Source organism: Melanerpes formicivorus, unplaced genomic scaffold (genome assembly GCF_026170545.1).
Source record: "Melanerpes formicivorus ecotype bairdi unplaced genomic scaffold, bMelFor1.0.p_v2 SCAF_1, whole genome shotgun sequence".
Taxonomy (NCBI): domain Eukaryota; kingdom Metazoa; phylum Chordata; class Aves; order Piciformes; family Picidae; genus Melanerpes; species Melanerpes formicivorus.
The window spans coordinates 42,688,522-42,709,494 of NW_027142353.1; the positions used below are offsets into that span (position 1 = coordinate 42,688,522).

The window sequence follows — 20,973 nt, forward strand, 5'->3', positions numbered from 1 at the left end:
ATACAAAACCAATCTTGTCATAGAAACAACACAGTGATCATGAATGTCTGCATTGGAACAAGCTAACATTCATTATTACGTGTTTTAAAGACTAAAGAACCTTAAGGAGAAAAATCTGCAACTAATAAGTAAATTATATTTAAGTTCAACGTGTCACAAACACAACCAAAAAAAGGGTTTTGTTGTTTGGGTTTCTGTTGCTGCTGAGCAAAAAATGAAAACTCAACTCTGCACAAGGTTAAAGATTGCATTTTAATCACAGACTGAAACATCATGATTTACAAAACTGATGGCTAGATTTAAAACCAACCACTACATCCTCCTGTGGGAACATAGCCCCCACACCCTATCAGATTAGGGGTTCAAATGAAGAACAAAGGGGTTCATGTTTGCCTTTGGGACTGAACAGATTTCCAAGATGATGACTGATGCTTCAAGAATTCACCTAAGATGTTTGTCAGTGTATTTCATCTACTCATCTGGAAGCGGCTTCCTCTAGGGAACTCTGATAGATTTATCAGTAATCCCAACCATTTTGCAGCTTTCTGTCCAGAGCCTTCTCTGCAGCTCCTCATCGTATGCTATGTCAGCTGATTTTGTCCTTTCCTCATTGTAAAGGTAGCAGCCACCAGCTCCTTCCATCTCAAGCGATACTGCTGCATAGATGGTTGTAGAGGCTCCTTCCTCTGGAGTCTGCAGAAACAACAACAATACAAATTTAGGCGAGACAGGTACCATCACACTTGTGGTCCTAATGCAGACCTCCGGCTGGTAACAAGAAAAATGCCACCAATTATATTGGCAGAGTGCAGACCATTTCTACAATGGTGCTATTTTGAGATAGCTTCAAACTACAGAATAGAATCATAGAATTGCTTGGGTTGGAAGGGACCTCAAGGGTCATCTACTTCAAACCCCCCTGCCATGGGCAGGGACACTTCACACTAGATCAGGTTGCTCAGAGACACATCCTCAGAGCATGGCCTTAAAAACTTCCAGGGATGGGGCTTCTACCACCTCCCTGGGCAACCTCTTCCAGTGTCTCACCACCTTCATGGGGAAGAACGTCTTCATAATATTCAATCTGAATCTACCCATTTCTATTTTTGTTCCATTCCCTCTAGTCCTATCATTACCTGATACCCTAAAAAGTCCCACACCAGCTTTCTTGTAGGCCCCCTTAAGATACTGGAAGGTCATAATAAGGTCTCCTCAGAGACGACTTCTCTCCAGACTGAACAGCCCCAACTTTCCCAGTCTGTCCTCATAGGAGAGGTGCTCCAGCCCTCTAATCATCCTCGTGGCCCTTCTCTGGACATGCTCCACCACATCCAGATGCTTCCTGTAATACGGGCTCGAGAACTGGATTCAGTACTCCAGGTGGGGTCTCACCAGAGCAGAGTATAGGGGGAGAATCACCTCCCTCGACCTGCTGGCTATGCTTCTCTTGATGCAGCCCAGGATGTGATTTGCTCTCTGGGCTGCAAGGGCACACATTCTCATCCATTTTTTCAAGAGCTAGTTAGAGATAATAGAACCAAAAGCAAACACTAATATTAAAATTCCACTTTAATTATTCATGAAAGGCTCTGTACTCTGCCTTAAGAAGATGAAGACCATGATGTATGTGCAATGTGTTCACTCTAATAATAATATGACACAAGCAAAGGATCGTGGAAACCACAAGAGCAGTTCAGTCCAAGCAGGCAGGTAAACCAGGGAATTATCTCTTACACAGTGCATAGTCATAAAGATCTATAATGTCTGACATACCATTAGCATTAAATGAAAATTAATAAGTGAATAGCTTAGAGTGATAAGTCCTTTCATCTCAAGGATAAGCAAAACATTTCCATTTTGCATTTAGAAGGATAACACAGCTATCACTGCAGTACTTCCATATTTAGAACACAGCACTTGATATGTTTTATCAGCCCATCCAAAGAAGGGTTCAACTAAGTTCATGAATGGTCTAGCACAAATCACATGAGGAGTGGCTGAGGGAATTGATGTTATTTAGTCTGGAAAAGAGGAAGCTGAGGGGAAACCTTATCGCTCTCTACAGCTACCTGAAAGAAGGTTTTTGTGAGGTGGGGCATACTCTCTTCTCCCGGGTAACAAGCAATGTAGTCAGAGGAAACAGCCTCAAGTTGCACCAGGGGAGGTTTAGATTGGATATTAGGAAGAATCTCTTCACTGAAAGAGTGGTTAAGCATTGGGACATGCTTCTCAGGGAAGTGGTTGAATCACTGTCTGTGGAAGCGCTCAATAAATGTGTAGCTGTGGCACTGAGGGACACAGTTTAGTAGTGGACTTGGCAATGTTAGGCTAATGGAGGGCTTTTCTAACCTTAATGATTCTATAATTATAACCAATGCCTGCCAGAGAATAATGTGCCATTTTACAATCCTTGCAGTCATTCTCTGAGTCATTAACAGTACCAATGCTGCTCATAGCTTTGTGGCACCCAAAGGGACATCTTTTCCTGAAGAACTCAACAAATGAGACAGTACTGAAACTGTTATTCAGTGCCTTATTTAAAAAAATATAAATCCAAATAATTCTGAGCTTTTTGTGACAGAGTTCTTATATTTTAAAAAGAAACACCTATGTTTTCTCACTGTGGAATAAATGCAACATAACTTATTAGAAAAAATTAATTAATCTGATGCATCTGGCATTTGGTCATACTAACAAAGTTAGAGCCAAGTCACACAATCACACAAGACAAGCTTACTCAAACCATGATCTCTCCAGCTGCCACCCAGACAGAGCACCCTCAGTATCTGTGAGGGAAGTGCATTCCTTGCCGGATTACAGGCACGTTCCCCAGAACGTGAACTGCTGAGCAAGAAATGTGCCCTGTCAAGGTACTTTCATCCACAGAGCTCTAGTGGTTCAAATATAAATGCTTCACATCAAGCCCTTGATCAAAACTCTTTAAGCTCAAGGAAGGACTCCTGATGCCAACAGGATGCATAGAGCCTTAATATCACCATACTTTCCTTCAATGGGTACCAATAGCCAGCTTTTACTCTCAGTTACTACACAATGACAGCATATCCTGCTCCAAACACTGCTGAACAGAAGAAGATGATGGCTCAGCCATCTACTGGGCTGTTCCATCATCAAATTATCAGTCAGTGCATTAAAAACAGTCAGGTTCAAATAATTGCTGGAATATTTTTTATTTTTGAAGAAGATGACTGCACTGTGAGATATGATCTAAAAAAATTAAATGCTTGTTTACCTTAGTTTAGTACTCTACTACTACTCCTTCATCTGTCTTTATCTTATGGAAAATAGTGCTATTCACATCCAGTAGACTATGTAAACAATATAAAGCTATGTGCATACATAACTCTTTGCAGGATCAGCATAACATTAAAAAGATAAAGTCCATGTGCTCACATATTGGCTGATAACTGAATTGGTTTAAGCTGACTGGCTGCACTAGGAGGGATGAGGGATGGGGGATGAGGGGACAGGGTGACATACCACTGCACCCACTGCCCCCACACACACACTTAGCAAAGAGCAAGCTGGATTGTATATTCTACACTATGTTGACACCATGCTTACTGTAGGACAGGAAAGGGATTGGCCAGGGTTTATGGCTCTTTTAACATATTCTATGGTTTGTAAAGATTCCTGTTCTGGGGTTTTTAAAGTGTGTTTCTTGCCCAGTTTCTGGGCTGGGCTTCAGCCCTTTTGTTCCTGGTTTGGATTCACAGTGTTCACAGCTGGGATTTGGTTGGTTGGTACTTTTTTTTTCTTTCCTGTTTTCTTTTGTGTAATCTGATATCCTTACAATAAAATAGTAAATTGTCCTCATCTCAACTAAAAACTCTGCCTTCCCAGGCCCTTTTCCCCTCTCAGTGAGGTGAGAGAGGGGAAAGGGGGACCAAGGGGGATGAGAGTGGGCTGTATTGCCCCAGGAGAGTCCATATTTGGTACCCAACATGGGGCACGATTCCATGACCCTGAGATTAAGAGTCTCATGCTCTGACAACAGCTTTGATACAATATAAATATCTTAGCAATGCAAAGTGGCAGAACAATGATAAATACAAGCACTCATATTTTATACAATTTATTTGGAATTACAGAGAGAAACCAAAATGCTATTTAATGTACTGTTGTGCTTTACTCTAAAGAATTAAGTGACCCAGATAAACCATTACTTCATGCGATGGTTTACTGCACATAATGCTCCAGACTTCAACAGCTCTCCAGTACAAATGCCAGTGTTGATAATTTCCAAATCCTAACAACAATAGCTCAAAAATAACATGCTTTTAAAAAATGTCTGTTGGCAGAACTTGTGTGATTATGTCCTTATGAGCAGCACTCTCTCACAGGTTTCACAGGATGTTAGGGGTTGGAAGGGACCTCTGGAGATCTTCAAGTCCAACCTTCCTGCAAGAGCAGGACCATAGAATCTAGCACAGGTGGCACAGGAATGCATCCAGATGGGTCTTGAAAGTCTCCAGAGAAGGAGACTCCACAACCTCTCCGAGGAGCCTGTTCCAGTACTCCATGACCCTTACAGTAAAGAAGTTCCTCCTCATGTTGAGGTGGAACCTCCTGTGCTGTAGTTTATATTCATTACCCCTTGTCCTATCACAGTGTGAAATGGAGCAGCGCCTGTCCCCTCCCTCTTGACACCCAGTCCTCCGATATTTATAGACATTTATTAAATCCCCTCTCAGTCTTCTATTCTCCAGACTAAAAAGCCCCAGGGCTTTCAGCCTCTCCTCACAAGGCAGTGTTCCAGTCCCTTACTCATCCTCATAGCCCTCTGTTGGACCCCCTCAAGTAGATCCCTGTCCCTCTGGATCTGGGGACCCCAAAACCAGATGCAATATTTCAGGTGAGGTCTCACTAGGGCAGAGGTTAACTGAGTTCACTGCACATGTTAGATAAGATGAGCACTGCAGTTATTTCTCTTACTTCAGTGGACAGCTAAGGCTGGGTGAGGCAAACGGAAAGCAGTAGTGAGGTGTGTGTGGGAGGGAAGTCAGCAAATCTTTGTGTAGCACACAATATAAACCTTTGACAAGGAGGGATCACTATAAATGGCAGAAGTGGTTAGGCCTGAGGCTAGCAAAAAAGTCAAGCTGAGAAACGGCTCGTTAAGTGGCCCCAGCTCCAAGCCCCGAGGATGTCTCCCAGTCTGCAGAGCAAACGGTCCTGCCGCTCACAAGCCCTGCAAAAGTCAGCAAGTCCACGGTCCCACCTAACCTCCTGCGAACCCCAAAACAATCACCCTGGCACCTAGAAATGCTTCATCGCATCCTCGTCACCACTTATGTTCAAGTGAGCTCGTTTTGATGAGGAATTAATTACCTGTACCACAGGTGCCGATAGGGACGACTCTATTTAATATAAAAGGCAGACGAGGTGGCGCCGTAGCACTGTAAGGCATGAACCCCAAAGTAAGGCACAACTCCGTGAGTTACCCACGAAACCCGAAAGCAGAGCCCGATCCCAAGTAACAGGCTCAGAGACTGGTCTATATGCATCTTCTATATGCAGACTCATGGGCTTTTGCTGATTCAATGGGAAGGATGTCCCAGGATATGCAGGATTTATCAAGATTTTTAATTTTTGGTATGTCAGCTAAATATGCAAGCAGAGGGGTTCTATATCAATATGGTGGTCAAACACTGGACTAGGCTTCCTACAGAGGTAGTCGATGCCCCAAGTCTGTCAGTGTTCAAGAGGCATTTAGATTATGCCCTTAACAGCATACTTTAACTTATCTGACAGCTTAACTTTAATTCAGACCTGAACTGATCACACAGCTGGACTAGATGGACATTGTAGGTTCCTTCCAACTGAAATTATTCTATTCAAAATAATATGTTAAATAAAGGTTATGTACAAGTTGAAAGTCAGTTGTTGGTTTTATTCATGCAGCCCTAGCAGTCCTTTACCAAACCATTTTATACAGCAAATTGTTTCCTGTTCTTCAATACAAAGAACATATTGAGCAGGCTTAGACAATAATAAATGTGCTTACATGGTCACACCGTGACCAGTCTATAAGCACAGTGACATTGTCATCACTCATTAAGATCAGCTCATGTAACTTTTCACCAGATTTAATTTTTTCATCAAGTCCACCATGTCTAATATGCTGAGTAGAAGGCTCTGTGCAAAACCCCTATTTCTATCACCTGTTGCTAAAAGTGATTCTCTAAGCACATAGGGAAAAAAATTATTGTAATATACTAAGCAATTAGTGTAATATCATTTAAGTTGAAGGAAAAAAAAAAATCCAGTTCAATGGGGAGCAGAGTTGTGTGTGTAGGATTAATCATCTTATCCCATCTTCTGAGTGCTTACTTAATGCTGAAAGCTTTAATGTTCCCTTACTTGAGGATCTCCTCCTTGTTTTGGCATGCTTTCTGTTTTAATGAAAGTAAAACCAGAAACTTACGGTAGGAGTAACCTGACTTTCTGGCTGAGAGAATGATCTACCTGTTTTGAGATGCTAGAAGGAAAAAACCATACTGCAACTCTAGCTCCAGAACATGCCAGTACCTAATGTGAGAACACTGTATATCCACCCATCCACATACCAGTCAAGAATCCCAAAGTGCTGGATCTGTTGGATCTCCAGTAATCCAATTTCCTTCTTGTAGTGGGTGGCCCAAAACTGAGCACAATATTAAAGGTATGGCCTCACCAGTGCTGAGTACAGGGACACAACCACTTCCATATTCCTGCTGGGCACACTGTTCCTGTTACAGGCCAGAACACTTTTCAGCTTTTTGGCCACTTGAGAACACTGATGGCTCATGCTCAGCCAACTGTCAACCAGGACCCCCAGCTCCTTTTCTGCTGCTTTCCAGCCACTCAACCCCAAGTCTGTAGTGTTGCATGGGCTTATTGTGATCCAAGTGCAGGACCCAGCACTTGGCCTTTTTAAACGTCATACAACTGACGTCAGCCCATCAATCCAGCCAGACCAGATCTCTTTGCAGAAGCTTCCTACTTTCAAGCAGATCAACACTCCCAAACCAATTTGGTGTCGTCTGCTAACTTACTGAAGGTTCATGAATCCCACATTGAATCCAGACCAATGATAAAGATATAAAAGAGAATTGGCTCCAGCACTGAACCTTGGGAGACACTACTAGCAACTGGCCACCAACCGGATTTAGCTCTGTTCACCACCAATCTTTTGGCCTGGCCATCTAGCCAGTTTCTTACGCACCCATCCAAGCTATGAGCAACCAGTTTCTCTAAGAGAATGCCGCAAGAGACAGTGTAAAAGGCTTTACTAAAGTCCAGGTAAACATGATGCACAGCTTTTCTCTCACTCATTTCATGAACCAATGCTGACTGGGTCAAATCTCCCAGTTGCCCTGAAAATGATGCACAATGGCACTCAAGATTATCTGCTCCATAACCTTCCCTGGCACCAAGGTCAGACTGACAGGTCTGTAGTTCTCTGGATCCTGCTTATGGCCCTTCTTGGAGATGGGCATCACGTTTGCCAAACTCCAGTCAGCTGGGATCTCCCCAGTTAGCCAGGACTGCTGGTAAATGGTGGAAAGTGGCTTGGTGAGCACTTCCTCCAGCTTCCTCAGGACCCTTGAGCGCATGCCATCTGGCCGCATAGACTTACATATGTCTAAGTGGTGAAGCAGGTCACTATCCATCACCTCTTGAACTACGGGGGCTCCATTCTGCTCTCCATCCCTATCTTCCAGCTCAGGGACTGGGTACCCAGTGAACAACTGGTCTTCCTACTGAAGACTGAGGCAAAGAAGGCATTGAGTACCTCAGCCTCTTCCTTGTCCTTCACCACTATGTTCCCCCTGCATCCAGCAAAGGACAAGGATTTGCCTTAGTCCTCCTTTTGTTTCTAATATATTTGTAGAAGCATTTCCTGCTCTCTTTAACATCTGAAGCCAGATTAATTTCCAGTTAGGCTTTGGCCCTTCTAATCTTCTCCATGCATAGCTTCACAACAACTGTGTAGTTCTTCTGAGCTGGCTGGACTTGTCCTAAGAGGAATTCTTATAAATTGCACAATGCTTCTTCACTCTTCAGTTACCAACTTATTTGTACTGGATGTTTTTAAACTGGATTTTTGCTTACAAATTATTGCATTATTAGTATCCAGGCAACTGTAATTAATACCTTTGTCATACCCATGTAACTGATTTCTACTTAACTTTTTCTTAATGAAGTCCTGCATCTACAAGTCCTTTTGCTTGTTACAGTGTTAATCATGTCTTTTGCTTTTACTTTGGTTTGCCATTACCTATTTTTCTGCAGTATCCCTGCAACAGAATTAATGGTCTGATTTAAATTACATATCTTTGCATTGTTCATTACATAGGTAGGCTGTGGAAGAAGGAAATAAAAGATAGCAAGTAACCAGGTTTTTTAAGCAAAACAAAATCTATATATACAGAATGACATTATTTGGGCACTACCTATTCCCAAATAAATATATTGTTTTTTACAGAAGCTCTGATATTTCCTTTTTTAAATATTCATCAATAATAAGTCATCAACATAGCATAATTTTCCCTCATCATGAAATGGTATATTCTGCTCGTGAAAACTGGGACATGTCCTGAAAGGGTTTGTGTTTTAGTATTGTTTTTTTAAGGTGTGTGTCAGGGGTTAACACCACGGCTTTTTTTTTTTCCACTGCCCTTTTCTCCCCCTCTCTCTCCCTCTTTTCCCCAGTGGCAGGAGAGGGAAAAAAAGGCAAGTGGAGAGCTTTAGTTGAGTAATGCAAAATGATTTACAACTCTACCGCGGAGATATGAGATTACATTGAGAGAGGAAAGGAAAAGAAAAAGGAAAATACCCAACTGAGATTCATACAGGACAACCACACCGCACAAAAACGAAACTGGAAAGGGAGCGAGCTCAGCTCCCACCCCCACTGACTACAACAACATCTCACAAGTGCTCCAAATTTCATCCAGCATTGCTGAGAATAGTGCAGGGATATATGTGACACAAATCAAACCATTACAGCCTGTCAGTTGACTAATTTTGATTAATGCATTTGATGTTGCTACATAATCTTGTCAATACTAGGCACTAATGCTCACAAAATGTGTTAGATGACAACAGTCAGTCCCTACAGCCATATCACCATAAAATGTCACATCCATTTCATTTGCCTACAACAGGAGCAACAGCCTAACTGGGAATTGTGTGTCTGCATCAGTTACACATGATGGCTTCATTGCGCTTTACGGGTTCATCCATGTACTCATCCAGTTCCACCTTCACCCGAATTCATAGCAATGCACTTATTTTCCCAGTACTGTTTTCAGTAACTACCAGCAAATTGTGAGGACCCTGATATGTGTCTTAAACAGTGTGAGGAACAGTTTGGATAGATAGCATGCATTATAGTTCAAATTGTATTAGATGGCAGTGTTTGCCATAAGATTGAAAAAGCACTAGTGATACAAGCCATCATATCAGATCAGTGCTTAGTCTGGAACAGCTTCTCCTTACTCCAGTTAATCAGTTGATTGTGTTTTGTTTGTACTTTATGACTTCAGGATGCTGCTATCTTGAGAGATGGTAGGAGAGAAGGTTGGGCAAAGAGGACAGAGACCAGGAAGAAGCTGGCAAACTCATTTTGAGGGACACAAATGAGGGGTGACAAATAGGCAGATGTGCACACAGGACTTCCTGGTAAGATGGTAAATGGCTTAATGCCAATGAAGAATATGTTAATAGTCTTTTATCTATACCATTTGTGATGCAGAATACATTAAGCATAGGTGGAATGCCCCTCAGTGGCAATATTAAGTAGATTGCTGTGAGAACACTCAACACTGGTTTTATAATGGTGATCCTACCTCAGGTACTCATATGAACATTTTAGTTCATATGGGAAATCTGCTTATGGGCTGATGAGGTAAAGGACCTTTTAGATTTTTAAATTCTTTAGACACAGGGATTCAGAATGTTTTCTTAGTGGCCTTGTTTTTTTAATGGTTGAGTTTTCTTCAGTCTGTTCCTAGCTCAGGTAAAAAGAATTCATGTCTTCCCAGGCTCCAGCTAGGAAGACACAGCAAGCACTGGCCATCTTCTAGGGCTAGGTATTTAGACACTTTTGCCAGAATTCCTTTACTTTTCTCAATGTTAGTTATTCTGGTAATGTTTTCCAAATGTTAGTATGTTACTGACTTAGTTCTGGACTGAAAAACTCTGTATATACACAGTATTTTGCCTTTTCTGTCTTCAGGAAAGACAACAATCATCTGGGATCTTTGAACAGCACTATGCATATGCACAGTGGGGCTCAGCAACGAGATTAAGAACATTACATTACTTTTCTTTGGTAGAGCAAACTCTTTCATCTAGTTGCTGGCAATTAATGCAGGGGTGACACCCATGCCACCCTTAACTGATTGCTTGACTCTCAAGAACAAAGGCAAACACAAAGCCACCTCAACACAGAAATGTTAGATAACTGTCAGAAATGGAGTAGGATTTCATTCCCATGAATATTAAAGCAAACAAACTTGTGAGAAACAAATTACATGTGTTCCAGAGAGCACCAGTTACTATCATTTGTGAAGCCGCAAATAATTTAAAAACTGGGTTACTTATGAGTGCAAGACTCCAACCTGATATAACAGCAGCTGCTCTAGCATCAGAGCCTCCTGGTGAAGACACAGGCTATGTGCTTGCAGTGCTTGTTGTGTAACTTCTGTCTAGACCTCCTAACGTGATCGTTGCTTTAACAATTTCAGTCAGAGTAATCTGTTGAGACACTGAGTATGAAAAGAAAGGCTAGAAAAGAAACCATGATGCAAGCATAAGGATGTGTTCAGCAACTTTTGATCCATAAGTTGTAACAGCTGACTGTAAGTCCTGCTGAGATCACTGGCCAGGACTGACAGTCACATCTCTAGGAAGCCAAAGCTGCAAGAAAAGTCTGTCAGTACAGTTTTTCAGACATATCTCCATTCACCCAAAAGCCCTGGTTTCTATCTGTGTTCTCTCTCCTCCTATTCTTTCCTATGTAGCTCACTATTATTCTCTTTCTATCCAATTTCTGCCTTGATTATAACCAGAAAGGGATAGAGATGTTTTATTGAATATACAGTTCTCCCTAGAGACCCAGTCAGCACCATCAAATTAATTTCTCTTCAATCCTCAACTCACAGCAAAGAGAATTCTTTAATAAATTCACTGTATAATAAAATTCTTTCAATTTCATCTTTAAAAGAGACAGCAGCTACAAACAGAAATGGCTGAGTTAAAATGTAAAGACTTTCTCCTGACAATGTTGTGGCTACAAAGAAATAATTTCTGAATCAAAGATATGAATATATAATAAAAGATGAAAATTGATCAATTAAGAGCATAGGGAAATTTTAAAACTCAAAAAAAAAAAAGCCCACAACCAATGAAGTGTTGAAGGAAATGAGCTTTTAGAATATGAGTAATTTATGCTTATTCTGGGAAAAAGAGAGGCTTTTTGCTAAGCAGCCTAGCATAAGATGCTGTGAAGAACAGAAGCAGAGACAGCTAAAAAAAAGACAGAGAGAATACCAAATCCTGAATCTCTCCTTCCCTTTCTACTGAAACCAAATTTTATTTCAAAGCAATTCAGGTACACAGAAAGTCTAGGAATCCATACCTTATTTTCGTGTCATCCCCTTCATACATGGCTGTGAAGCCTGAAGACAAAGTAGACCATTGAATAAAATCAACTATCCTCAAAAGACTGCCAGGGTCAGCCTGTTGCTCAGGGACCCAAAGGAGCAGGCAGGCACCCAGGCCTGAATTTCCTATTAATATTTTGAGGATGTAAAGGGTGAATGGTTTCACTTTGTTTTGTGTCAGAGCAATGCCTTCTGACAAATATGTTTTGCTGGAAAATCAGCAAGCAGCTGTAATCTGAAGCCCTGGGGTGGTTCCTCTGTCACAATCAGAACATGAGCAAAGATTTACAGAGGAGGACAGTGGCCATGGCACTGAACTCTCCTCTCCCAAACCAGTTGCTTCAGACTAAGCAGGTCATTATGGGTCATCTCAAATAGCACCAGATGTCTACATTGTCAGGCAGCTGAATGAAACCCCTGTTGGCTGGCCAGCTTTCTGGGCCACACTGAAGAGGTATCTATTGACTTCAAATAACAGCTTGAACAGTGAACTCACTTGTTGATATTATGAAAGTAATTATTTTAAACTGAATTTCTCTCATTTGAAATGCAATATAACCTCAGTGATTTGGCCAGCAGTATTTGTGGATCCATTCTGCATTTTCTAAGATGTTGAAATGACTGACTAGAAAAGTGGTGCTTTGTTTTAAGCAATTTTCAAAATGGAAACAAGTGCTCAACTTTACATAACCAAATTTGAGCAGGGACTTGAAGCTTTGGGTCAAAGTCATTAATCATAACCAAGTCCTTTGTTCATTTTGTCAGGTGCATTGAGGAAGATTACTTTGCCTGAAGGTTGATCCCTAAACTCGCTTTGCAGCATACAGTGATGTCTTCAAAGCCATAACTGAGTTGTCATTGCAGCCACTCAAATTACATTACACTCGTTACCTCACTTAGCTCAGTAACAGTATGCAAAATTTGACAGATAGATGCCCCAGACATTGCATAAACATCCAGTCAGAGACAGTCACTTGTTGGAAGAACATTTAGTCTGTAGGAAATGAGGCAGGCAATAACAGGACAGAGCTGAGAGAGCACATGCGTTTCACAAAATGCTGGAGCCGCTACTGGGTGTGTGGTACTCTGGAAACCAGGCGGTGTCCTGCAGCTACCTATTGCTGAGGATGGCTGGCTTAAATCACTGAGAATTGTCCAAGATATCTTCACATAATCTGGAATTTTCTGCAACACGTCTATTCACAGACAAGCAAAGTAATTTACTGAAGCAAATGTGCAAGACAGGAGAAGACAGAAGGAAAAAAGGAGCCTCCTAAATTATAATCCTGATGCCTTGCACACAAGGCTGTTACTCATTTTCTGTTTGTAAAGGAAAATACACATTATCTATTTACTAATAGCTCTATGGTCATAACTATAGTATCATGTGAGCAATTCAATATAATCTTCTTCTGGGATGCAGACTGCTCTATCATTAAGTAAGAATACTTAATTATGACTAGATATATGGCTATTATTTTTCTTAACTATGCAAGCCCTAATTCTACTAAGTTTTGAACTATGGCTATCTGAGTAAGACCATAAGACTACTCATTCCTCCAACAAAGCTCTTAGTGAAGCAACATCTTTGACAGGTAGTGGCTGGACCATTTGCATTATTTAATAATACCTGCCAAAATTTTCAGTTGAAAATAAAATTTTAATATGACTCAAGATGTGAATGGATCAAAATTAAAGAGGACTTAATACCACAGGCAACTATGAAACCTTTAGAAGTTATATTCTCTAACACATTAGCTTATACTGATTTGTGGGTAATCTTTAGTTTGCTGAATTCTTTCAAATGATGCCAGATTTTGGCAATCAAATGAAACAACACAGAAAAACACACAGAAGAGTTTACATTCAAAATGGTAGCTGCATTTTTACCAGGCCCATGTAGTATGACAAACAGAAAGACTTTTTAAGTGATGAAGAGGATGGTCCTGAGTACCTATACTTCTGAACAACAAATTTTATTACCTCCATGTTCACATAAAATAAAATGTCTTTGCTAGCTTGTGCTAAAAACACAAGATTGCAGGCGTAAGACATATGGCCACTTTTGCCTTGGAGCACTCTGCCATCATCTTGACTCTTTTAACTCTTCAACACTTGACAAGTCACAGGATCACAGGATGTTAGGGGTTGGAAGGGACATCTGGACATCATCGAGTCCAACCCCCCTGCCAGTGCAGGACCATACAATCTAGCACAGGTAGCACAGGAATGCATCTGCATGGGTCTTGAAAGTCTCCAGGGAAGCAGACTCCACAATCTCTCTGGGAAGCCTGTTCCAGTGCTCTGTGATCCTCACATAAGTTCTTCCTCAGGTTGAGGTGGAACTTATATTGCTGTAGTTTACATCCATTTCCCCTTGTCCTGTCACAGGGCACAAGTGAGAAGAGGCTGTTCCTTCCTTCCTCACACCCAGCCCTCATCTATTAATATGCATTTATTATATCCCCTCTCAGTCTTCTCTCCAGACTCAAGTCTCTCATCTCTCTCAGCCTCTCCTCATAGGGCACATGCTCCAGTCTCTTAATCATCCTTGAAGCCCACCATTGGACTCTATCCAGCAGGTCCCTGTCCCTCTTGAACTGAGGAGCCCAAAACTGGATGCAATATTCCAGGTGGGGCCTCACCAGGGTGGAGTAGAGGGGGAGGAGAACCTCCCTTGATCTGCTGGACACACTCCTGTTAATGTACCCTGGGATCCCATTTGCCTTCTTGGCCACAATGGTACATCGCTGACCAATGGATAATTTGTCCACCACAACTCCCAGGTCCACAGGGCTGCTCTCCAGCAGATCACCTCCTAACCTGTACTGGTGCAGTTTATTAGTCCTTCTCAGGTGCAGGACTCTGCACTTGTCCTTGTTTTGGTTCTTCTGTGCCCAGCTCTCCAGTCCGTCCAGGTCTCACTGAATGGCCACACAGCCTTCATGCATATAAGCCAAGCCTCCCAGTTTGGTGTCATCAGCAAATTTGCTGAGCACTGTCTGTTTGTCTGTCCCCTCACCAATGTCATAAATGAAGATGTTGAATAGGACCGGACCCAGCACTGATCCCTGGGGGACTCCACCAGTTACAGCTCTCCAGTTGGATTTGGCACCATTGACCACCACTCTTTGCACTCTATTGTGTAGCCAGTTCCTAATCCACCTCACTGTCTGTTCTTCTATCCCACAATTCCTGAGCTTGCTCACAAAGATGTTGTGAGAGTCAGTGTCAAAAGCCTTACTAAGGCCAAGGTAGACTACATCCACTGGTCTCTGGGCAGCTACCCATTCTGTTACAATATCATAGAAGGCTATCAGATTAGTCAAGCATGTTTTCCCCTTGGTAAATCCATGCTGACTATTCCTGATAACCACAGTCTCTTCCAAGTGCCTAGGGATCCCCTCTAGGCTGAGCCACTCCATCATTTTTCCAGGGATGGAGGTGAGGCTGACTGGTCTGTAGTTTCCTGGAACCTCTTTCTTGCCCTTTTTGAAGTCACTTGACTCACATAACTTATTTTCCCTTCTCAGAAAACGGGAACTGACACATATCTCCAATGTTGCAACTTTCTTATGAGGATTGTTATTTTATTTTTATTTCTTTTAAAGCTTATAAGCACTTGGAACAGCTATGCAACTCCTAAAAGATAACCACAAAATATTTTTTTTTATGAACCATAGTTCATAAAAACATAAAGTTTGTACAAACACAGACAATTAAACAACCCAAATTTACATAGACAAGTGTCTATTTCACAGCCTCTTCTATTTTAAATTGCTACAACCCCCATTTTGTTCCCCAGACAGCAGTGGGTTTATTTCCATCTGTGGGCTCAGCTGGATGGTGGGGCTGGGAGAGGTTGGCTACCAGCCCAAGTTTCTCATCTGCCTGCTGGAGGCACTTTGCTAAAACCAGACAGCTCTAGTGAGAAGGTGTAGATTCCCTCATGGATCACCAGCTAAGGTCATCAGAGGAAACTTCTCCAGGGCTCAGAGAGGCTGTGTGCCAGTGCTAGTAAAGGTAGGTACCGGAAATATTAAAGTGCACAAACTAACCCAAAATTACTACAGTACAGAAAATAACCCAAAATTACTACAGGGTACTACATCTGTGCATTAATAGCATGGAAGATGAAAATGCATCTGGGAATACTTCCTCCCGAATTTCTCACATCTTCATTGGAGCAGCATGCTAGCTGGCTGCAACACAACCCGCTGATGGGTCTGCTGATCACAAAGCTCCTGCAGGGAAAACAAGAAATCACCTTGCAGTGCTTATCCTCACCTTGGGTCTCAAGCCTTGGTCTCCTTTTCCCTTTTGCAGACTCTGAGCCTGTCTGCAGGACTGAAAACAGATAGTCCTGCAGAGGTTGTGCTGGCTAGAAGGAAGAAGTTTCAAGCAGGTTGCCAAATATTACTTAGCACTGTTCATGTCCCAACTGGTCTATGTTTCTGTTTTCTGTATAGTGATTGTATTTAAATTATAGTTTTGCAATATTCTCCAAGAAGTTGTTAATACCCAGATTTATTTCTAAGGCATTTTGTAAACTTTCATTAAGGTAGCAGATGGAGCCATAAATTTGCAAAAAATGTCACTCCTGGAAAGGCCAGGACTGGATTTGGTGGCAGATGTGGTCCTTCCTGTGTTCCTGTTTTCTTTGCTGGATGACAGAAGTCACAGCATAAGTGTCATGTACAAGTGAGACAATATATCCCTAGTCCTGTGCAAGTGATTAAACTGACTGTCCTGACTTGTGTCATAGAAAGAATTGGATCAAGTTCCAAAAATTAGGTCCACAGTGAAAAGTCAGAACTCATTCTCTGAAGGAGGACAATGAAAAACTGGAGGGGAAAAATATATTTAATCCCTTCCACACCCTGAATCTTTCCCATCTGCTACTAAAGAGAAAAAAAAACCACCTAGACTTGCAGAAAGATCAGTAGCCAAAATAACACGGTGAAAGAACTAACCTTTTCTTTTTACTAAGTGCCCCAGGAGAGTTTCTGTTGCACTTGTATTCATAGGGTTACAAAATTTATTTAGAATGGGAAACAAATACTGTGAGGTTCTGTGGCTTGATAAATACCTGTTATAGAGTCATATAGCACTGAAATAATTTGCTTTGTTTAGGGAGCTCTCTGGTAACACTATTTTGCTACACAAGGCTGTTTGCCTTGAGAAGACAATCAGCTTTGCCTGCTCGCTCACTCACTCACAGTGATACACTGCAAACAGTGATGCTCCAGATGATTAAACTTCTGCTTCCCAGGAAAAGTTGCAGTTGAATTAGTGCAGAATCGTGTTGTGGTTTAGTAACTGCTTTTAACTCATAAAAATACAGGCTGAGGTCTGAGCAGGGGCTGGAACACCAGTACAGAATGCCTGTCTCAGCCCTCTCTGCTGCCTCTCCCACACACCCAGCGGCTTGCTTAAAAATCTCCTCTTCACCTGCAAGTCTGCACAGCTCTGCAACCACCTATTGCTATTTTATATGTACTCACCATGAAACTGGATTGTTTCAACCAAAATAAGGACTCTCTTTTCCTAGGTGGTATGCAAAGCACATCTGCAGTCTAAACTTTCACCCATTTCTCCACTTGCCCTTTCATCATGCCACTTGAAAATCAAGTGGCATGATGAAAAGGCCCTTCTTCATCCCCTTTTCTCCCTAAATTCCTAAACATCTCTTGCTAGGTCCTCACTGTAACCTCACTGATTGTGGCTCCTACATCAACAAGCTGGGTACGTGCCCAGTAGGTCAGATCCCTTCTTGCAGCCTGTATGCCATGCGGAGAGTCTCCTCACGGTCTCAGGGTAGGAGGGCTCCCAATGTAGCACCAACACTCACCCTCTTTGGATGACCAATATGTGTCACTGACCCCCTTCAGCAATCAGAAAGGCATATAAAGCAGCTTTCAAAGCATGAGCTTTTGGGGCAGATGGCTGTTAGCATCTATACAGCAAACAAAGGAGCAAACACAAGACTTTATATAACAGAGAAACAGGGAAATATTAGGTAAAACCTTGTTAACATATTGACCAGGCCAAATCTGAGAAGCTAAGAGAAATGGTGACTCCAAATGCAGCATCAAGCCCTTAGAGAAGTGCAGGAAACAAAGCTCCTCTTGCAGTAAAATTGTAAGTGTCATCAAAACCAGTGTGACAGCACGTTGCATTGTAGACGCATGGGTCTACATGGAAGAAGTATGAGTCTCAGAACATGGAGGCCACTAACATTAGCCACAATCCCTGCTGGCTTTTGTCCCTTCCTGTGGCTGTACAGATGAGTTGCAAAGCCCCTTTTGCACTGCAAATGTCTTTTCAGTCCCTGAACTCTCTAGGGCAGCCACAATTGAGAAGCAAGAGCTTCCCAAGCAGCACACTTTCTATGTAAAAGTAATCTAAACATATAAGTTTTGCCAATTACATAAACTCCTTAGTGACCAGAAGATAAATGACCTTTACTTGTAAATCTGTGTTCAATAAAAGAGGATTACAGTTTGTGAGCTTTGCAAAGTCTGTAACATGGCTCAAGGCAAAAAACACCAAGCTTAATTTATATTTGTCTAATCTCTAATAGCTGCTGACAGTCTGTGAAACAAATAGTTTTAATTATTTTCTCCTTGCTGAATCTCAGGTCCCATCATTTAATAAAAAAATAGCACGCTACTGACAATTGAGATTAAAAGGAAAGTCATACAGTAGGAAAATGAGGAAATTACATTAGCATCACACTGTGGCAAATATGTCCTTCTTATTGCAGCACTGTTCAGAGACAGTAGAACATTTACAATTACTTCATCAGAAAAAATACCCAACAAAACCCAGCCAAAAACCAAACCAAATCAAACCAAAACCCAACTTTTTTCTTCTTCTATTGATCCTCAGACTCATGGCTATTAAAACCATCAGTGTAGTCTCTGTAATTAAAACAATATTTTAAAGATTAATTCCAGTTATGAATACAGAATATACAGATCTTGCACACTGGTGTAAAATAAGTGCCACTTAGTTTTCTTATTGGAACCACTGATGCATGAAAATTACTATAGAGCTAATCAATAGGTAATGACTATATTCCAGGAGTAGTGTTCTGTTCAGAGGGGAAAAAAGGGCTGCAATTCACAAACAATTATTGACATCATGAAGTACATGAATCAATGCCCATAAGAGATTTCACATTATTTAAACTTTCTTCGGCAATGTTTCTCTTTGTTCTTCCATCCAAGTATAATTTCTCCTGCCTGTAATACTGTGAATACATTAAAGCTTCAGGTGAATATATCAAAGACATTAGAATAAAATGCAAAAGCTAGACTTCTGATGGCTAAGTACAACAGCCAGCAGTGCTGTTGTTATACAGGCTGAAGCACTGTAGCCATGGGATTCTGTGCAAAACTCCTTTTTTCATACAACATTGTTAGTCACAAAATGATCAAGACCTCACCCCTCACAGGCCCAATATAGCCCTGAAGGACTTCATTTTTTTTTAAGCCTTCCCAGGGGTTTTTTGGCATGCCAGTTTTACTGCTCAGAGTACATGAGATGATGGGAGCTGGAGGTGGTGTGCCCCTATGCTCACTGGGAGACAGATTAATCACTGGCTCCTAAAGTGCACAGATGAATTCCTATTGACCTAATTCTCCAAATATAGCTCTTTGCCTTGTTTTTATTGCCATATCTAGGTAGAGCAAGGGACAAATGTAGTCCAAGGTACAAATCTGAATCCTCCTCTTTTAAAATCAGGGAGAGATTAATTAATCTGTTCTTCAATTGAATAAGCAAATACCCCAAATGTACAAGGCAGTGAAGAAGTTCATTTCGTCTGGCTCTCATATTTTTCTTTTTGCATCACCTGCAGCTTGAGATGTGGCTATAAAGCCTGAAATGATGTCTTTACTTTATATTTTAACTGTAAATCAGTCTGCTTACCGCAGAACAGACATCCAGTCTTTGCTTATAAAATGAATAGGCAACTTCACACCTGCCATCAGAGCACAGCTATTCAAACATAGTTACCAGCAGCATCTGATGGAAGGGATTTTCAGAAGAATAAATACCCAGCTGCAACAAGAATAACCAGGTATAGGTGTCCTGCTACAGTTCTGCAGTAGAAAGCAGAAGTATATTTTAATCATTAATATACTAAAATGGAGAAAAGCGGTTTGGTTCTTGAAAAATCAAGCAGATTCCTCTTCTAGTCTAAATTAGTATTATGAAGAAGTTACACATAGCTGTAGATGATCACAGCAGAAAAAATCCTCGCAAGACCACAAAAAGAAATTTGAAGGGAAAATACCATTGAGGTACACATTCTTACACAAAATATTTCCCTAAACAAAACAGATACCTAAGCCAAGTATGCTCTTTAATGCCTTTCCTGAAAATGTAAACACATTTCAAAAAACCTCACTCAGGGTTTTTAACTTCTATTTAACCAAATATGAGAAATGACAAAATGATACCAAAAGTTTTCTCAGCATGCATCTTATTTGCAAGTAGTAGGGAGCAGCTTATAGTCATAGTTTTCTTTTGTGTAGAAAAGGAAATAAAATCTAGACAGTCCTGTGTGCTAAATGCTGCAACATGAAACATGTACAAATCTATTTCAAAACTATCATAGCTTCATCAAGGCTGGAAAAGACCTCTAAGATCAGCAACTCTAACTGTCAACCCAACACCACTATACCCAGTTCTAAAGTGTGAAGGAGGCTCAGCAAAATGGACATGAGAATGTAGCCACAATATATTGACATAATTTAAATTGAATATAAAAAGAGTTATTTATGGGGTGAGGAGCAGGAAAGAAGCTGCTATCTCAAAGCTCATGCACCTGAGTGCACTGCCCAGATGGCTCCAAATTTTCTAGTTTAATTTGGAGAAAAGGTTACAAACATCTATCATGTTCCACGTGTTGTCAGAAAAGCCAGCCCTATGTATTATATCATTAAGAAACCCCACTGAGAGGTGTTTAAAATGTCTGTAATGGAGGTTAGCTGACTGCTTGCTAGTTTCACTGTAGCTCTGCACTTTATTCCAACTCAAAAGTACATTAAACAGAGGATAATTACAGGTGTTCTCATCCATAATCTACAATGACAATAACAAACAGCAAACCAAATGAGAACAACTTTGCAGTAACTCAGAATATCCAGGGCTTTGCATTTTGTTAGAGCTATTCATCTGTATTTTCCAAAAATGCTCAGGCGTTGCAGGCAACTGAAGAGTGAAAGACTATTGAAAACTGCTTAATGATACATGTTTAACTTGCAAAGCTAGAGTATCACAGTATCGCCAA

The 20,973-nt window shown here is 41.2% G+C and overlaps 1 protein-coding gene across 2 annotated transcripts in view; it reads right to left on the bottom strand.

The window, feature by feature from the left end:
* Positions 1 to 229: 229 nt before the first annotated feature.
* The window catches only part of DHRSX (dehydrogenase/reductase X-linked), a 186,259-nt gene continuing 165,515 nt past the window's right edge, over positions 230 to 20,973 (bottom strand). For both annotated transcript variants that reach the window (XM_068141540.1, XM_068141531.1), the window contains one exon: positions 230 to 693. In XM_068141540.1, coding sequence (XP_067997641.1) covers positions 496 to 693 — 198 coding nt within the window. In that variant the 3' untranslated portion in view covers positions 230 to 495. The remainder of the gene's footprint in view (positions 694 to 20,973) is intronic.